The 19,563-nt window shown below is 38.7% G+C and overlaps 2 protein-coding genes and 1 non-coding gene across 3 annotated transcripts; all 3 read right to left on the bottom strand.

The window, feature by feature from the left end:
- Positions 1–438: 438 nt before the first annotated feature.
- Positions 439–1,395, bottom strand: LOC124960220 (olfactory receptor 52H1-like). Its single transcript, XM_047518851.1, has one exon. The coding sequence runs from the start codon at positions 1,393–1,395 to the stop codon at positions 439–441; it is 957 nt and encodes a 318-aa protein (XP_047374807.1).
- A 3,177-nt stretch (positions 1,396–4,572) lies between these two features.
- LOC124960875 (U6 spliceosomal RNA) lies at positions 4,573–4,679 on the bottom strand. Its single transcript, XR_007104192.1, has one exon. It is a non-coding gene; the product is annotated as a U6 spliceosomal RNA (small nuclear RNA).
- A 7,251-nt stretch (positions 4,680–11,930) lies between these two features.
- LOC124959540 (olfactory receptor 52H1-like) lies at positions 11,931–12,872 on the bottom strand. The gene has a single exon (XM_047517955.1). The coding sequence runs from the start codon at positions 12,870–12,872 to the stop codon at positions 11,931–11,933; it is 942 nt and encodes a 313-aa protein (XP_047373911.1).
- Between the last annotated feature and the right edge of the window lie 6,691 nt (positions 12,873–19,563).

Here is a 19,563-nt window from a genome sequence, read left to right on the forward strand (position 1 = left end):
CTTCAACTTTTATTTGGCTTCTCTTCACATACACCTGCTCATCTTTTCCCACTGCTTTTCCCATTGCTTCCTCTAAATCTAGTGGATTTCTAGAATTTTGTATAAATTTAAGTCACCGTTATGGGAATATCGGCTTTTAAGAATGGAAAAAACCGGGTGAAAGAAGAATGGAGGAACATTAGATTATGTAGAGGGAAATGAGAGGGAGGAGAGGTATGATAAATGGTAGGATGAGACAGGCCTCATTACCCTATGTACATGTATGATTACATGAATGGTATGAATCTACACCGTGCACAACCACAGAAATGAAATGATGTACCATTTGTGTACAATGAATCAAAATGCTATCTATAAAAATTAAAAAAAAGAAAAAAAATGGAAAAAACCCTCAAATCAATAGTTACCTTTCGTCTTTCCCAAGCCCTCAATTTCATGTCATTGATTCCCTTTATGGAAGAGGAGGAGGTTGATTTTGTCCCAAATCTGCTTGGTCTTCACCCCATAGATGATTGGATTGATTGCAGGAGGGAAAGTCACATAGAGGTTGGCAAACAGTATGTGGAAGGAGTGAGGGATATTGTGACCAAAACGGTGGGCAAGGACAGAGAATATAGCTGGCATGTAGAATGTAAGAATGACACCAACGTGGGAACCACAGGTACTAAGGGCTTTTTGGCGGGCATTCCAGGATGGAAGGTTAAAGACAGCGTGAAGAATGAGAGTGTAGGAGATGCCAATCAGCATCAGATCTGATATGACAGTCATCACAGGCACAGCAAAGCCATACCATATGTTGATGGAGATATCAGCACAGGCCAGCCGGGCTACACCTATGTGCTCACAGTATGTGTGGGGAATGCTGAGTGTTCGGCAGAAAGGCAGTCGCTTTAATAGGAACACACAGGGGAAGATGATACAAAAGCTCCTGCTGATGATACCCATCACAATCTTACTAATAACCTGAGGGGTGAGAATAGTGGAGTATCTTAGGGGGAAGCAAATAGCAACATAGCGATCAAATGCCATGGCCAGCAGGATAGCAGAATCCATGGCAAAGCTGAAGTGGAGGAAAAACATCTGAGTAAGACATCCAGGAAATGTGATCTCCTGAGGACCCAGCCAGAAGATGCTCAGTGTTTTAGGTACACACGTACTAGACAGGATGAGATCCGTAGCAGCCAGCAAGGAGAGGAGAAAGAACATGGGCTCATGGAGGCTGCGCTCCATGAAAATCAGGTAGAGGAGGACACCGTTTCCTGCGAGGGCCACAAGGTAGATCATAAAGAAGGGAATCCCAACGTAGTCATGGAGCTGCTCCAGCCCTGGGATTCCCAGCAGGATGAACACGCCCGGATTGAAACTGCTCCCGTTGGATGCCACCATGATGGTCATGAGTTGGATGAATCTCAGGAACTGAAAATAAAAATTTTATGACGGTTGGTTACCACCATCTACAGACATTAGCCTCTGAGCCCTCTTCAATATCGTCCCCTCGCTTTCAGTTCTCAGAAATGACCGATTATCTTCTTCTCTTTACTAATAAATGTCTGCCACACTCTCAGCCACAATTTTAAGTCATAACAGAAGTGGTATTGAAACATTTCCCCAGAGATTTAAGTCATAAAACTGAATTCGGTCTTGACTATGTATGAACAACTCAGAATTCTCTCTCACACTAAAACATCTTCCCTGGTTCTCATTACGGTTATAGAAAAGTTCACCAACATAAACAGGAAAAAAATTTAAATTCCCTAAAATTTAAGTTTTCAGTGGCTTAATCTGCCCTTCAGACATTCCTAGACCAGAATAATGTTCAAGAAAAGGCAGACACAGTGGCACACGCCTATAATCCCAGGGCCTAGAGAGGCTGAGGCAGGAGCATTGTGAGTTCAAAGCCAGCCTCAACAAAAGCAAGGCGCTTATAGCAGCTCAGTGAGATCCTGTCTCTAAATAAAATATAAAATAGGACTGGGGATATGGCTCAGTTGTCGAGTGCTCCTGAGTTCAATCCCCCTATTCAGCTAGGCTCAGTGGTGCACACCTGTAATTCTAGCAACTCTGGAGGCTGAGGCATGAGGATCGAAAGTTCAAATCCAGCCTCAGCAACTTAGAGAGAACCTGTCTCAAAATAATTTTTTAAAACAACTTGGAGATGTGGCCCAGTGGTTTAGTGCTTCTGTGTTCAATCCCTGGTGTCAAAAAACAGAAGGAGGAGGAGGAGAAAGAGGAGAAAAGAAAAGGCAGATTAGTTGGGCAGGGTTGTGCACACCTGTAATCTTAGCAACTTGGGAGGCTGAGGCAGGAGGATCGCAAGTTTGAGGCCAGCTTTGGCAACTTAGCAAGATGCTGTCTCAAAATAAAAAATAAACAGGGATGTATGGCTTGGTGGTTAAGCATTCCTCCCTTCAATCCCTGGTAACAAAAGCAAAGAAAGAAAGAAAAGATGAAAGACTCTGATAACTTAGTATATTAGCTTTGCCTCATGGAAAGAGGATCAAATCCTTCTTCCAACCCTCAAAGAAGACAAACATGAGGATAGCTCCGTCTCTGGGCAATGTTGTGTAATGACATTCTTGCCCAGTCTAATCCACTTAATGACCCATTCTCAAGATACTTCCTTGAAACAGTGGGACCTTCTTCCAAAATGCTTGTATTTTTTGTGACATGGTAGACAATGCTTTTTCTCTAACCTTGGTGCCACTCTTTTTTTCCTCTATGTGACCCTTGATGGTTGGAATTCTGCAGTGTTCTGTGCACATCTACTGCTTTCTTAGTGGACAAACTGTACCAGGTGATCTTAAAAAATGCTGACTTTCACTGAGACCCCTGTTGAACACTTTGAAGTTTATGGTTTTAAACACAGTCCTCTCTCTTCAGTCACACAATTAGTTACCCTCTGTCTGCCATCTTCACGTAAAAGTTCCACATTCTCCCCACTCAGAATATTCCAAATTACTTCACTTGTCTTTCTTTTGCACCAATCCTGATTCTACTACATTGTTTTGTAACTCAACAAATGGCAGTACATCACAGTGTTTTTCAGTCTAGAAACCTTGACTCTATCTTAATCATAATTTCTGCACAAATAAGCACCCATCTTTTAAACAATATCATATCACAAGTATTCACCCTCTAAGTACCTCTGTGTTATATCCACTCATCACCTCACCGTCCCTTCACTGACTGCTCTATCCCATGTATTGTTAGCTGGCACCAAAGCCTCTGCATAGGGCTCCTAACTCAAATGCATTTTCCTTTAGCAATTAAAAGTTGCTGACAAAAGAGTCAGAAATTGAATACAGAAAATGAAAAGAGTATTGAACACATATCTCCTGACATACTCCTTTTGGTTTACCTGCCATTAAGGCTGGTCCCAGAGAAAGAAAGAAGGTCTATTCCAAGTGGTGAGAAAAAAAAAAAAAAAAATGGAAAACCTATCGTTTCCAGATGAGAAGAAATGGCAAGGATGCAGTCTGCAGAGGATTTCACCCATGGGTCATGCTAAGTAAGCTCCACTTCATTACCAATAGCTTTAGTTAGAGGAGAGGGCAATACACAGAGAAGCTTCAGCAAGAGCCCATGACACAGGATCCAGAGTTCTGACTCAGTACCGCAAAATCAAGTGAAAACTTCCTTTCCCATATAACCCACATCACCCACACCCTACCACATATTCACCTCCATGATCTCTAAGGAGAGGAAGAAGGACAATACAGAAATTGAAAGGAAAATACAAAGTAAGAATTATGATTGTTGAGTAACCTGAAACAAATACACTAATCTACATGAAATAAATAGAAGTTGTCAGAAATTCCCTGCTTCCAAATGGTGCCTCAACAAGACAATTTAAGTATATATTTTTTTGTATGTGAGTGTACAGAGCTGGGTGTTGAACTCAGGGCTTCCCACATACCAGGCAAATAGTAAGCTATACCACTAGCCCTATCTTCTTATTTATAAAAAGCAAATAACTTATTTAGAATACAATTGATTTCCAAGCATATAGAAAGCTTAGAAGTTTTCTATGCTTCTTTTTTATTTTTTTTTCTTGTTTTATTTGTTCTCTTTAATTATACATAATAGTAGAATGTATTGTGACATACCAAACATACATGGAGTATAACTTCCCATTTTTGTGGTTGTTCATGAGGTAGAGTTACACTGGCCATGTAATCATATATGCACATAGGATAGTTATATTCTACTGTCTTGCTTAATCACATCCCCCTCCCTTCCCTTCATTCCCCTTTGTCTAATCCAGTGAATTTATATTCTCCCCCCCGACACACACATCTGAATATCAGAAAGAACATTCAACCTTTGGTTTTGGGGGATTGGCTTATTTCACTTAGCATGATAGTATCCAGTTCCATCCATTTACCAGCAAATGCCATAATTTCACTCCCCTTTATGGCTGAGTAATATTCCATTGTGTATATATATCACATTTTCTTATCCACTCATCTGTTGAAGGGCACCTTGTTTGGTTCCATAGCTTAGCTATTGTGAATTGAGTCTCTATAAACATTGATGTGGTCATATCACTGTAGTATGCTGATTTTAAGTCCATAAACTATGGACTCCTTCACAAATTTGCATGTCATCTTTGCACAGGGGCCATGCTAATCTTCTCTGTATCGTTACAATTTTAATATATGTGCTGCTGAAGTGAGCACTCTCTGCTTATTTTTTAAAAGTATTGTAACCATTTTGTAAAAACCTAAATGCCTAATTTGTCCACTCGAATGATATTTTTTAAGTTTTAGTTTGTGGCCAGATGGAGCAATATCACACTTACAGTTTATTTATTTATTTATTAGTAGTAGTAGTAGTAATTTGTTATTATTATTATTGGTACTGGGGATTAAACTCAGGGGTCTCAACCACTGAGACACATCCCCAGCCCTCTTTTGTATCTTATTTAAAGACAGGGTCTCACTGAGTTGCTTATCACCTCGCCATTGCTGAGGCTGGCTTTGAACTTGTGATCTTCCTGCCTCAGCCTCCTGAGCCGCTGAACTGGGCCCACGGCACCCAGCTCACACTTAAAATTTGTAAACAGTAAAATAGAGCAATGTTTTATAGAAGTCGATAATGGCAGCATTCAGCTAACAATAGAGATTCAATATTGACTTCTGACATATAAAAAGATGGAACTGGTAGATCTTGCCTATTGTTGAGGATGATGGAAATAACAGATAAAGGTGTTAAAAAATTAGAAAACTCTTTCCTCTCCATGAACTTCCTAACAAGTTTTTTTTTTAATTTGCTCGTATGTTTGATTATTCTAGGATTCTACTTTGTCTCACAATTTTAGAAAATAAGAGTTATCAAAATATGCCCACTTGTCAGCTATCCACCAAGGGCAGCAAAGGGATATTACTTGGAAACACATTAACCGGGTAAATAGCACCCACTTTTTTAGATTTCCAATACATACCTCACCCCTGAAGAATTTGCATAAAACTCTTCTGTGCTTAACCAGGCCCTGCGGCATTATTGACATCATGGTAGGATACAGCTCCTAGCTGATACTCTAAAGACCTTGAATTATTTTGTTTGCCTGGTCTTAAGCATTATGTTAACACCCCACCTCAGGTGAGAGAATCAAAGCTGAAGAGTTCACAGAATCCTCTCCCATGTCAAATGTGAGATAACTTTAGTCCCTCAACTATGCCACCCCCAATTTAACCTTCACATCTTGGGAATGCTACTGTCTAAAATTCTGCAATTCTATTTGATCTTGATATTCAGCTGAGTAAATTGCCTATTTGTCACTGGCTAACTCCCACTCACCTACCATCCCCAGCAAGCTTTACTGGAAAAATATTCAAACTAGAAACGTTCTTAAGAACTCATGATGTATTTTGCATTCTTGACTCAGAATGCTTACTGCACTATTTTAATTTTGCTTTATTAGCTTTCTCATTTAGTAAACAGTAGGCTTTAATAGGAGAGAAATCAGTTCTCTTAGAATAGTGTCTGGTGCGGTGTTCAGTAAGTATTTGGTGAAGAAATTAGCATAAAAGTATTCTTGGGACTCCACACTAATTAATTTAATCATTAATTATGTTCAATGATGTTGGGAATACAGTTCATTCAGGTTCACTACCCTACTGCCTACTTCTCTTTCCCAACTGCCCCCACACAGCCTACACCTTAGCTCTGGGAAATGGAAGATCTCAAAGAGCAAGGGAACTTGCTTCCCAAATTCATGTATCTTCAACCTGATGAAGACTCTCACCAAAGAAACCCATTGTCCCTATGCCCCACTGAAGGACCATCTGGGAGCAAGGACACAGGAAGATGTGAGATATTAGCAACTTCCCCACCCACTTTCAAAGTTCTAAATAAAATGAAAGATCTGTAGCTTTGCATTTCCATGATTCACTCAATCTTCCCAACTGTCACAAACTATATATTTATATATTTTATAAAGTAAGGTCTTTGTCTTAGATACAGTCCCTTTGATGACAAAATCCTGATTTTTGTCTTTAGCAAATATTCTGCTCATTATTTATTCTTGTCTTGAGCAGATATTATTTATTTTGTCTTTAGCAAGTATTTTACTCCTTATTATTTATTGCTCCCTGATTAATTTATGAGTATTGTTTTCTTCTCTCCCAAGACTAAAAATATCATCATGACACATCCTATGCACATCCTCTGTGTGCTCAGTCTCACTCAGCACTAAACACAAAACACGTTTTTCCCTAAATACTTTAACATAAACTACAATAATTTATGGTTTGTTTTTATTTTACATGTATCCATGTGATGCTCTTACTTCTATCCCCTCAAAAATAATGGGCACCCGTGGTTGGTCTATGAATTGCAGAGGATTGTCCTAAGACCCATCCCAGAAGGCAAGTCGTCCCTCCATCTTGTTTGTGTGCTGCTCCATGGGGTGTGTGGGGAAAGGGGCATCTTGGTGCTTGCCCCCTACTTCCCTCACATATGTGCTCACAAATACACACACATGCTTACACTTAGGACCTAACTGACAAGGCTCTAAGCTGGACTTTCAGATGTCACTCTCCAGATGGCTGGTCCCAGTCTGGTATGGACAGTGGTATCATGACCACTTATTGTCTTAAATATTTCTCATACTCTCAGCATGAAAACTTTTAAGCTCCAAAAAAATCTAAAAATATTTTGGGGAATTTAGTGGAAAAAACTCACAGTTAAGTTCCTTCTCTGTTCAGCAGCACATGCCTGTAATCCAGCTACTAAGAAGGCTAAGGCAGGAAGATCACAAGTTTTAACCAGCCTGGGCATCTTTGCTAGACCCTGTCTCAAAATAAAAAGTCAAAAGGGGCTGGAGGTATAGATCAGGGTTATAGAACACTTGCCTAGCACACAGGAGGTCCTGGGTTCAATTTCTAGTTCAATTTTTTTTTAAAAAAAGGAAGTAAGAATTAATATATTGCTAGGCATTCCTCTTTTATTCCACTCTTTTAAATAAGCATAAGCTCTAGGACTGTGTTCAGGTTGTAACATAGACCTTTCTTACTTCCTGGAACTCACCCTTTCCCCACCTCCTTTGCTCTTCTTCAGCAGCCCCACTCCCCACCAGCTTTACTCCCTCCAAGAGTTCTGCACTGTTTCCCACAAAGTTATACCTTGGAGGTTCTGGCCCTGGAATTGTTTGTGCAAAGGCAGGATTAGGAAAAGAAGATACATATATAAAGCAGGTCAAAGGCAGTAAACAGACAGAAGCAGTTCCAAAGTCAGGAAGGACAAACAGAGAATCAAAAGACCCAGACAGACGTGAGATCCTGGTCACAGCAGGGAAGAACAAACACAAAACCTGGAGGCTTGAGCACAAATATATCTCCCTTGTTTTCTCCAGAGATTAAAGACAAATTACAAGGGAGGGCTTCTGAGCCATAGAAACCTATGAGCCTCGGGTTCCAGTGCCTGAATTAGTCTAGGATATGAACAATGATTCAAACAAATGAACAATCTCTAGATTAGGAAGCTATTCCTCTGCTAATATTAGTGAAAGCTTGTATCTTAGAATCCAAAAGCATAGTGTAAAGATGTAAATGTGTAGCATCTTTCTCTTATCCAATCCAATGTCATGGCCAACACCCCTAAAACAAAAGGCAGAGTGACAAGAGAAAACATTTTAAGTTGTCACAGAAGAGTTCAGAAATAAAGATCCAAAGACTCAGAGAAAACTGTATTGTTAAGTTTATCTTCCATGAAGAATGAACAGGTGGATAGAAATGTGATTGGACAAAAAAGGTAGGATCTCATGGTAACCAGTTAGGGGAACGTAATGAAACTTGTTCGTTCAGATTCTTCTTAGTCCATGTAGCATTCTTTTCCCTCCAAGTATAAGGCAGAGGCCTCAGAAAATAAGATCTTAGATCCTACTTTCAGGTGAAGTAGATGAGCAACCTCTCCAGGTTTTATGTCTTTCCATCAGGGAGAGTTTTAGTTTCTACACTTTCCTTGAGGAAGAAAAATTTTAGTTTCTATTACATTTTTCTGGGGATAAACAAGAGAAAGAGAAAGGAAAGATGGAGAAGAACAGAGAAAACTTGCTTCTGAGGCCCTTCTAATTTCCTTATTCCAAAGTACTCAACGTGCTACAGACCACACTTTGGGGTAACGTGTTGTAATACCATCATTGGTAGCATGACTGAAAGTTTTTGATGCAGTTTGATCAGCTAGAGAAGTCTTAGAACTACAATGTCCTCTGGCCCAGTCCTGAACTCCTAATGTTTTTTGTGCAGAGGCTATTTTGTATTCTTCTGAATCCTTGTGGAGATTATGATGGTGGATAATGGATAAATCTTTTTTGAATTGAAATACATCCCCTTGTAACCTTACATAACAATGCCCTGGAGACATTTTTAAGTGCCTGGCATCTCTGCAGATGTGACGAGACCTCTCTTTCCAGTGATTTCTTCAACCAGCCAATCTTGCTTGGCAATTCTTTATCTTCCCTCTGTGGTTGAATCAGCATTGACATTGAATGGAGCCCATTATGTAGAATGTGGGCTAGTAATGTTTGTATAGGGTAAAGGTCTGACAAAATTACATTCAGGTCTGAAAATTACAGATGTACAGCCTGGGTATTTTGGTTTAATCCTGCCAAGAATAAACTTCTCTACACAATCCCCTTGAGTCCAGTGAGGAAGACTTGTTTCAAAGTCTAGTGGCAAAAAATCTGGAATTTAGTTCTTGTTCCCCTCATTTTTTAATTTGTGCTGAAACAAAATAGGTAATTTTTCTGGGAGTCAGTTTACACATCTATGAACCAGGAGTAATAATTTGGAAATGTTTAAAGACAAGCTCAGAGAAATAAGAGGGATAATAATTATCACCTTACTAGGGAAACAATAAGTCCTTCTCTATGATGCTATGGAATTTTATTTTTCATTACATTGAATTATAAATGCAGACAGATCCCCATCATACAAAATAGGAATTTCATCCATTAACTAAAATTCTTTTGTTTTAACCCGTTTATTGAGTGTCTATTATATGCTACCAAAATTACAAGCAATAGGAATACAGTGATAAACAAGGCAGGTGTTGCTTGGTCCTAATGACTAATAGAGAACATAGACATTAACAACTGAATATACAAGTAATTATCTTATCAAGACTTTGATTAGTCCTAAAATTAAAAGTACATGTTCCATGAGAATGTATATAAGAGAAAGTACTCTAGTATGCAGTAGCCAATGAAGGAATTTTAATTGAAGCCTAAATAAAGTTGCCAAGAAAATAACAGTGAACAAAAGTTCTATGTATTTAAGACGCTAAAACTAGGCAAGTAATGGTGGGTGTGTTGTCTTAATTCATAACAGTCTTATCATTCTAACCTGTTGGGACATTTTTACCAACTTCTTCAAAATGCAGAGCTAACTCCACCAAGATTCCATAAATATATATTTTTCAGTGGGGTATATAAGAGAGATGGTGAATTTAGGACTTAAAATAATGTCCTGTGATATCTATATTAGTTATCAACAGTTATTTAAAAGGTCGGTCATGAACAATAGCTGAGAGAAGAGATTCCTGTTGACGTTTGAATATACTTGAAACACATTAAGAACACTTGGTATGTTAGGCGTTCTCACTGGGCAGAGTGTAAGAAAGTACCAAGACTATGTTTCAGCCTTCAAAAAACATATAAAATAGGTATGGGATAGAAAAATACATAAGAAAATAAATGATCGTTTTTAATAGTGGCAAAAATAAAGTCCCAGTATGAGCTTCCTCCGAGCCACCTTACAGATATTTCTGATAGAAAAAACTATCTCAATACTCACACACACACACAAACACACACACACACACATACACACACACACACAGGATTTTATGTCAGAATGCTAATTTTTACTCATTACTTCTTCCAATTTTTAAAAATATGTTCATTTGTATGTTTAAAAGTATGCCTTTATTTCAAGTGGAGATCTGGGATATAGATGGTCTTCTCCTGGGACAATTTCCCAAGGGAACTACTGATGACTCCCACCCAGCTCTACGGAACACCTACACCAATTTTATGTTATGTAAAATCACAGAACACTGGGTATGGCAACATAAAAAATCAGTTCTGGAATTACTTGATCAAGGTTTCAGGGAACTGTGGATGAATTGTAAATAAACATAAATTAAGTGTAAGTAAATGTAAATAAAATACAAGACTTGGAATTTCATGAGAGCTTGCTCGTTTCATTTAAGTTTTCATGCCCGGCAATCATTTTAAAGAAAGACAATATTCATGCATAATCCTGAGGACCTGGAATCACTGAAAAATTTCAAGGGAGGTGGCGAGGAGACAGATAATACATTAAAGTGGTGTCAAATTCCATGTCATAATAAAAGTCAAAAAGTGATGTTTATATCCACCAGAATGATGTATAAATGCTTCAAACTCAAATGTTCAATTTAAATGTTGAGTTAACTTGTCAGATGGTATCACAGGAGAAAAAAAGTCATATTTCAGTTCTCTTACCATTCCTAGTTTTAATGGTGCCATTTACCACAAAGGAAGACAGGAAAGAACACTTGGTACAGAGAAAGGGAGTGAGTTTCCAGATGGGTTTTGGAGAAATTGATTTGGGGGAGTTTGTAAGGCATTAGTGTGAGTAGACTCCCAGGAAGTAATTAGATGAAGAGTTCAGAATTCAGAATCACATCAACCTGTGTTTGGGCCCTCTATTAACCATTTTTCTATAATTTTGTATGTCTGTGACTCCTCATTCAAAAACCAAATTAACTAATACCCTCAAACTTATTTTTAATTGTTATGTTAAACCATAAAATAAAATCTGAAGAATTAAAAAAAAAAAAAAAAAACTTTGGACTTTCCTTTGGTACCTAAGAAAGTTAGGTACAAAAGATATGTACCTCTATGCTGTCCCTGATAGCAGGAAAAGATAAAGCAAGTGGAGAATTTAGGAAAAAGTAATAATAATGTATACAATCAAGAATGAAGGGCTGGGGAGATAGCTCAGCTGGTAAGAATGAAGTTTGAAACATTGTGTTTGATATTTATAGCAGACAATGTTCATAATTACTTGACAAGGAAGACGGAAGACTTTTGGTTTTAATTCAAAACCACAGGATGAGTTGCATCTGGGGAAAACCTATCCTTCAATTAGCTTCAAATTTAGCAACAAGAATAATGTGAATCTTACTTTTGGTGTTCTCACATCCATTATCAGCTTTAAAATAAAAAGGTGGGGGGAGCAAGATAATTAAATTCAGGAAACAGTTCATGTTTCAGGAGTTTAAACAACTTCTCTTTCTCTACTTTTCCACTTCTCTATATTCTGTATAAGGGTAGAATGATTACATTTCAAATTATTAAGAGTTAGACCTTAATTTTGTGTAGTTCTACGTTATGTAAAATTTCAAGACGTCAATTAATCTAAAATTTTCCCTGCGGTGTCCACTCACGGTGGCCTCTTCCAAGAGAAGAGGAGAATAAATCTGTCCTGGATCTGCTTGGTCTTCACTCCATAAACAACAGGGTTGAGAGCAGGAGGGATGGCCACATAGAAGTTGGCAAACAGAATGAGGACATTTCGAGGGACACCGTGCCCAAAGCGATGAGCCAGGATGGAGAAGAAGGCAGGTGTGTAAAACACGAGGATGACACAGACGTGGGAGCCGCAGGTGCTCAGGGCCTTTTGACGGGCACCCCGGGATGTGAGTTGAAAGACAGCACAGAGGATGAAGACATAGGAGACGGCAATAAGGACGACATCCGAGATGACAGTCATGAGAGGTACAGAAAATCCATACCAAATGTTGACGGAGATGTCAGCAGAGGAAAGCCGAGCAACACCTATGTGCTCACAGTAAGTGTGTGGGATGGTGCGGGTCCCACAAAATGGTAACCGTTTTAGCAGAAACACATCTGGCAGGACGATAGAGAAGCTCCTCACAACAATGCTCACCATAAGCTTGATGATCAACCGTGGAGTCAAGATGGTGTTGTATCTCAAGGGGAAGCAGATGGCCACATAGCGATCAAATGCCATGGCCAACAGGACAGCAGAGTCCACTGCAAAGCTGAAGTGCAGGAAGAACATCTGCGTGAGACACCCAGAAAAGGTTATTTCTTGGGAACCAAACCACAGGTTACTGAGCAGTTTGGGCACTGTGGCCGTGGACAAGATGAGATCTGTGCTGGCCAGCATAGACAGGAAGAAGAACATGGGCTCATGGAGGCTGTGCTCAACTGCAATGAGGTAGAGCAGGATGCAGTTGCCCACGATGGCCACAAGGTAGATGACACAGAAGGGAATCCCGATCCAGAGGTGGAACTGCTCCAGGCCAGGTATTCCAACAAGGATGAAGGAACTGGGGTTGTAACAGCTGGAGTTGTACATGGTTCAGTCTGGGAGCCACTGGTTCTTGAGTCCTGAGGACAAAGCAGCAGTCCCAGAGCATTATAAAATCTGCCATTTCCACTGTGGTGCTGAAAATAGTTGGTTCCTGCAACTGTCACATTCAGAGTTCCTACATTAGAAGTACTTCCTGTCCCAGGGATGAACTGGCACCTATGGAGTTGACTAGTCTTATTCATTGACCCGACTTCTTTCATACACACACACACACACACACACACACACACACACACATAAAAATATGTATTTACTAATAAACCATATGAAATAGGTATTCAATGAATCAAAAAATTCATACAATTATACATCAATAACTTCATCAATAACTTTCTTTCCCATCATAGATTATTTAAATTAGGCCCACATCATAGGGGAAATAAAAGTCAATTATGAAGAAAAAGGCAAAAGAGAGGAGAGAGAGGACATGAAAAGAGAACAATAAAAGTAGTAAAAATATTATATATGATGAGATATACTGTGAAGACAGGGGAACTACTGATTTTCATAGAGGAAATTTTATGTTTCAGGCAATGAATTTGGTAAAATAAACTGAAAAATTTGGATAAAGCAGGAGAAAAAAATAACAAAAAGAGAGAAAAGGGACAGATTTCAGGGCTGGGATGATGTGGGAGCTTTTCCTTTAATGATTGAAATAGGGTTCAAATTAGGAGTTGTATTTTTTGAGATGTGGTCTACCAGAGAACACTCAGGGACAAGGGAACAACATTCCCCCTGTGCAAGGAGCAGTGAGCTCAGGGGATGATTTAGAACTTCAGAGGCAGTTTCAGCAACCTTAGAGGATCTCTGCTCTCATTCTTAGCTGGGGAGACAACTCTACCTATCAGTGAGTCTGACAATGCAGCCAAAACAGCAAACAGCCAAAGCAATTTGTTACAGGGAAAATCAAACAGTAGACTGTCCTCCACTGGAATTGAAACAAAGAATTACAAAGAAATTTTGCAAAAAGAAAATAAAAAGTTTTCTTCTTTTCCTCAGAGTTTTCCTTTCCAGTCTGCCAGTGCTTGGCTGTATCTGCGGAAAGCTCCATTGTGTACTAATTAGCACCTTTGGGGTAGCTTTTACTTTGAAAATGCCCTTCACACTTTAACTCCTCTTCACACTTTAACTCTGTTTCTGTGATCTGTTTTATGGAGTACTTTGAAAAGAAAAGGGAAGGGAATTGGGCACACTGATACCAGTAAGCTTAGCCTTGGAGAGGCCCCACAGCATATGTGCCATCCTTACACCAGTTTAAAGACGTTGGGCTTTCATCCTACCCAACAAATTTCCAAAATCATTCAAAAGCTTTTAAGAATAGGAAGAGGACTTTGCAAGCAAGTCACAACAAACCTGCATGAATGTGTTTGGCAGGAATCTGTTGTCCTGTACACTAGAAGAGTTGGGAGAAGTCACATTCAGATATTGTAACATCTCTTCTAGGTCCCCAGAGCTTTACATAATGATGCTTCTCTCTTAGTTTTGAATTTCAGAGTCCTCAATCAGCCCAAGCAAACAAACTACCGCTACTTAGGAAATATGTAACTACTTTCCATTGCAGCACTCTGTATGAATGCACACTCTCTAAGTTACATCTTCAGGGTTGATGCAGACTAAACTCCTACAGGGACTGAGCTTCTATGGAGAATATATAGCAGCAGAGTCCCCTTGAAGTCCTACCTAAAATGATGGCCATGTGGTCTCCTGTGACCTGAAAAGCAGGTGGGCTGAGAAAGCTCCCAAATGTCTCTGGAATTTTGGAGAGAATATAGTTCAGCTTCTTTTAGCACAGATTTGCTGCTGCTCCCCAAACAGAAGCACATTTTCTCAGTGTCACAAGGAAATCATTTAAGGAGAAAACCTAGCCATCATTGCAACTACATAGGGAGGCAAAAGAAAACATCCAAACCAAGGTCTTCTGTTTTAATCAAAACCTATTCTGATCTCATTTCTGTTGACCGAAGAGCCCTTTCCTTCTGAATTCCTGGCTCTATCTCCAAGTATATTTGCTTGTCTGCTCTTGAAGTCAATAGTCTCCCATCAGACTCTATCTCCTTGTCATAGAATCATGGTGCCAGAAAAGCCCTTTCTCCCAAGTCCAGGTCCTTCAGGGGTCAACCCACACTTGGACCCTGAGTAAAGGGAGTCTGTATCGTTTGATGAAATGACAGAACCAGTGAAGACCTTTCTCTTCTCTAAGTGACTATAGTTTTTAACTCACCAGACTCTGAATTCTGTCTCTTGGTGAACAGGGTTAGTAGAAAGTATCTATTTAGAAGAACTGAGTACAATTTTAAACTAGGAAAGGTTCTGGTACGAAGTAAAATGAAAACATTTATGCATTTGCCCATATTCCCAGATCATTCAAGTTAGATGAGCCTCTCTACTCCTGTTCCCTCGTGAGGGATAAAAAGCCATCATATCAAGTCACTTCTCTTGAGATGGAATGTCACTAGGGGTTTTAATAGTCTGTGGATATTAGACCCCTAGGAGATTCAGCTCTAGACAAATCAGACACCATCAGTTGAGACAGAATTCTGAGAAGTCTAAGGATATTTCTGCATTATTCAGCATTTTTTCATTAGCCTTTTTGTATAAACTTCCACCAATACTATTCCAATACAACTAAGACTTTCTAGATTATTGATATTGAAGCATGAGTCCTGCAATTTTGTCTTCAAAATTTTCTTACCCATTCTCAGTACTTTGCATTGACATAAAAGTTTTATAATTAATATACACACACACATGAATTATTTGATTGCAATGACTGTGTTAAAATGGAAATACTTGATATTTTTGTAATATGGAATATTTATACTATAAATATTATAAATGTAATACATCTCCTCATTAATGTAGTTTTAAATAATTTCCCCAATAATGAATTAAAATGTCTGTATGTACTTAAAAATACAAATATAGATTTTTTTTGGATGCTGAATATATTTGTATCATGCAGCCACTATAAAAAAATTTCCCTAAATTCCTGACTTTGAACAATAGAAACAGATGATCTATTGCAGTTCACAAGTCCACCATTGCTTCACAGGGCTGACAACAAGGTGTTGAGATGGTTGCATTTCTTTTGAGAAACTCTAAAAAGGAAAAGTTTCCTTGCTTTTGTTAGCCACAAGAAGCTCACTTGTCTTCAAAACCAGCAATAATACTTCTGCCTTTCTACCATAGTCACTTTTTCCTTTGACTCTCCTATTCTCTCTTCCTCTTCCATTTTTAAGAATGCTTTGATTGTATTTGAGTTATCTGGATAAACTAAGATATATCCCTATGTTAAGGCTGTTTAATTTCATTTAAGTTGCAACTGAAATTTATGTGAAATTTAATTCCCTTTTGCCACATAACCTAACATCATTACAAGCTATGGGGTTTAGGATAAGGCTATTTTTTGTGGAACCATTATTCTGTCTGTAGTTTTATAGTTTGTAAATTATGCTCATTGAATTTACTATTTTTCTTTTCTTTTCTTTCTTTTTTTTTTGAACTCAAGGGTACTTTACCACCGAGCTACATCCCCAGCCCTTTTAACTTTTAATTTTAACACAGGGTCCCAATAAATTGCCCATACTGGCATCAAACCTCCAATCTTTCTTTGTCAGACTCTCAAGTAGCTGGGATTACAGGCATGTACCTTGGTGCGCAGTTTAAAACTCACAACTCTTGATTAGTGTTCGTGTACTAGAGATACTAGTAATACTAGATGCAATTACATGGCATATATTGCAGTTATTTCTATTTGCTGCTAGGTTTGTACTTATATAAGCTGTATTGTCATATGGATACATGTGTTGGTTTTTGAAGGATGTTTTGTGAGAAGGTAGCTCACACTGACTTCTTTTTCTTTACCTCCTCCTTCTTCTCCTTCTAGTTATCTTGACCTATTCTTCTAGATATACCAAACCAAATCAAGCTTACTGTAGTGACTTGGGATCCTGATCCAGTTATTGTTTTATGGATATCAAATATCTACTGAGACAAAATTAGAAAACTATAGAAATAAATAAACTTTAAAAACCAGTGAATAGATTTAATAAAAGATTAAAGATGGCAGAAGAAAAATAGGTAAACTTAATGATAGATCAATAAATATTATGTGGCCTAAAAACTGTATACTTAGAATATCAAAGAAAAAAAAACAAAAGGGACAATATCAAAGAAATAATACACACTTAATTGTGCATTTTGACATATTGTACACAAATTGATCATTACTTCTCATTCCTCTGGCTATACAAGGTGCTGAGTCACACAGGTAGTATAATCATACATGTATGTAGGGTAATAATGTCTATCTCATTCTACTGTTCATCCCAGCCCCACCACCCCACCTCTCCCCTCACACTTCTCTGCACAATCAAAGTTCCTTCATTCTTCCCTATCCACTCCCGGCCCTGACACTATGGATCAGCATCTGCTTATCAGAGAAAACATTTGGCCTTTGTTTTTTTGGAATTGGCTTATTTCACTTAGCATGATATTCTCCAGCTTCATCCATTTACCTGCAAATGACATGATTTCATTATTCTTTAAGACTGAGTAACATTCCATTGTGTATATAGACCACATTTTCTTTATCCATTCATCTGTTGAAGGACATCTAGGTTGGTTCCATAGTTAGCTATTGTGAATTGAGCTGCTATAAATATTGATGTCACTGTAGTATGCTGATTTTAAGTCCTTTGGTTATAAACTGAAGAGTGGGATAGCTGGGTCAAATGGTGGTTCCATTCCAAGTTTCCTGAGGAATCTCCATACTGCTTTCCCGAGTGGTTGCACCAATCTGTAGTTCCACCAGCAATGTGTGAGTGTACCTTTTACCCCACATCCTCGCCAACACTTATTATTGCTTGTATTCTTGATAATTGCCATTCTGACTAGAGTGAGATGAAATCTTAAGGTAGTTTTGATTTGCATTTCCCTAATTGCTAGAGATGAACATTTTTTCATGTTTGTTGATTGATTGTATTTCTTCTTCTGTGAAGTGTCTGTTCATTTCCTTAGCCCATTTATTGATATGGTTATTTGTTTTTTTGGTGTTAAATTTCTGGTACCAAAAACAAACAAAAATCTAGGAATGGAACCACCATATGGTCTGGCCATCTCACTCCTTATATATCCTGGAGATTAGTGCTCTATCTGAGGTGCCTGGGGTAAAGATTTTCTCCCGCTCTGTAGGCTCTCTCTTCATGTTATTGATTGTTTCCTTTGCTGAGAAGAAGCTTTTTAGTTTGAATCCATCCCATTCATTGGTTAATTTTACTTCTTGTGCTTTAGGAGTCTTGTTAAGGAAGTCAGGTCCTAAGCCAAAATAATGAAGATTTGGGCCTACTTCTTCTTCTATTAGGTGCAGGGTCTCTGGTCTAGTGCCTAAGTCTTTGATCCACTTTGAATTGATTTTTGTTAGGTTGAGAGATAGAAGTTTAGTTCCATTTTGTTGCACATGGATTTCCAATTTTCCCAGCACCATTTGTTGAAGAGGTTATCTTTTCTCCAATGTAGGTTTTTGGTGCCTTTGGGAAAGACAATTTTAAGGAGAATAAATACAAAGAAGATCACCATCAAGAACATCATAGTATTATACTCCATTTATGTATGATATATCAAAGTACATAAATGTATTCTACTGTCACATATAACTAATTAGAACAAGTTTTTAAAAATTTAAAAAATACAATAAAAATAAATTTAAAAAATAAATTCAACTGCAAAAAAAGAAAAAGAGAGAGAACATTATAATAAAGGTTTTGAGAAAAAAAGAGTGTAGCCAGAGTAAACAACATAAAAAAATCAATAGGTTATTGTTGACCTATGACACAGTTTAGATGTTGAATGTCCCCCAAAGGCCCATGTATGAAAGACTTGGTCCCCAAAGTAGTGCTATTGAGAGACTGCAGAACCTTTAAAAGGTGGACCTCCACAGGTCACTGGAGTCATACCTTCAAAGGGCACTGAGGCCCCTGACCCCTTCCTTTTCCTCTTCTTTTGCTTTCTGACCATGAGGTGAACAGCTCTGCTCTGCTCTGCATGCCACTTTCCACCATTACCATCCACAATTCTCACCAGAGGCCTAAAAGTAATGGGTCTGACTAATCATGAACTGAAACTTCTAAATCTATGACCCACAGTAAACTTTTTCTCTTTATAAGTTAATTATTTCAGACATTTTGTTATAGTGATATAAAGATAACACAACTTCTACTTAGAAGTAATACAAGTAGTAAAAATACATTTCTTAATAAAAAAAAAAAAAAGAAAAGAAAAAGAAAGAGGAATTGGCGCGTTGCCGTGGAGACGGACTGGGCAAGACGGAGTAAGCTGGGGTGGGTCGGTCGATTGTGCTGCTGACTGATCCAGGAGCGATCGCAAAGCTGGTAACCGGGTAAGTCCGAGAGGGGCCGCACCGAGCGCAGAACAGAAGCCGAGATTTCTCCGAAGACAAGGGCAGCCGATTCCTCCCCTTGAGGAGAAACCGTTGTTACGGAAACCAGATTGCCGGGCGGGCGGGGATTGCGGCCCCGGGATCGGAACTGGTCTCTCGCTGAGACTCTTGCCTGGGGATAATCGGTGCGCTTCTTCATGAACGAACCCCTTCGCACTCCTAGTGGAGAGAGGATCTAGCAAAATTGCTGAGATCAGCCTTGAATTTGCAGTCCTCCTG

This window comes from Sciurus carolinensis, chromosome 11 (genome assembly GCF_902686445.1).
Source record: "Sciurus carolinensis chromosome 11, mSciCar1.2, whole genome shotgun sequence".
Taxonomy (NCBI): domain Eukaryota; kingdom Metazoa; phylum Chordata; class Mammalia; order Rodentia; family Sciuridae; genus Sciurus; species Sciurus carolinensis.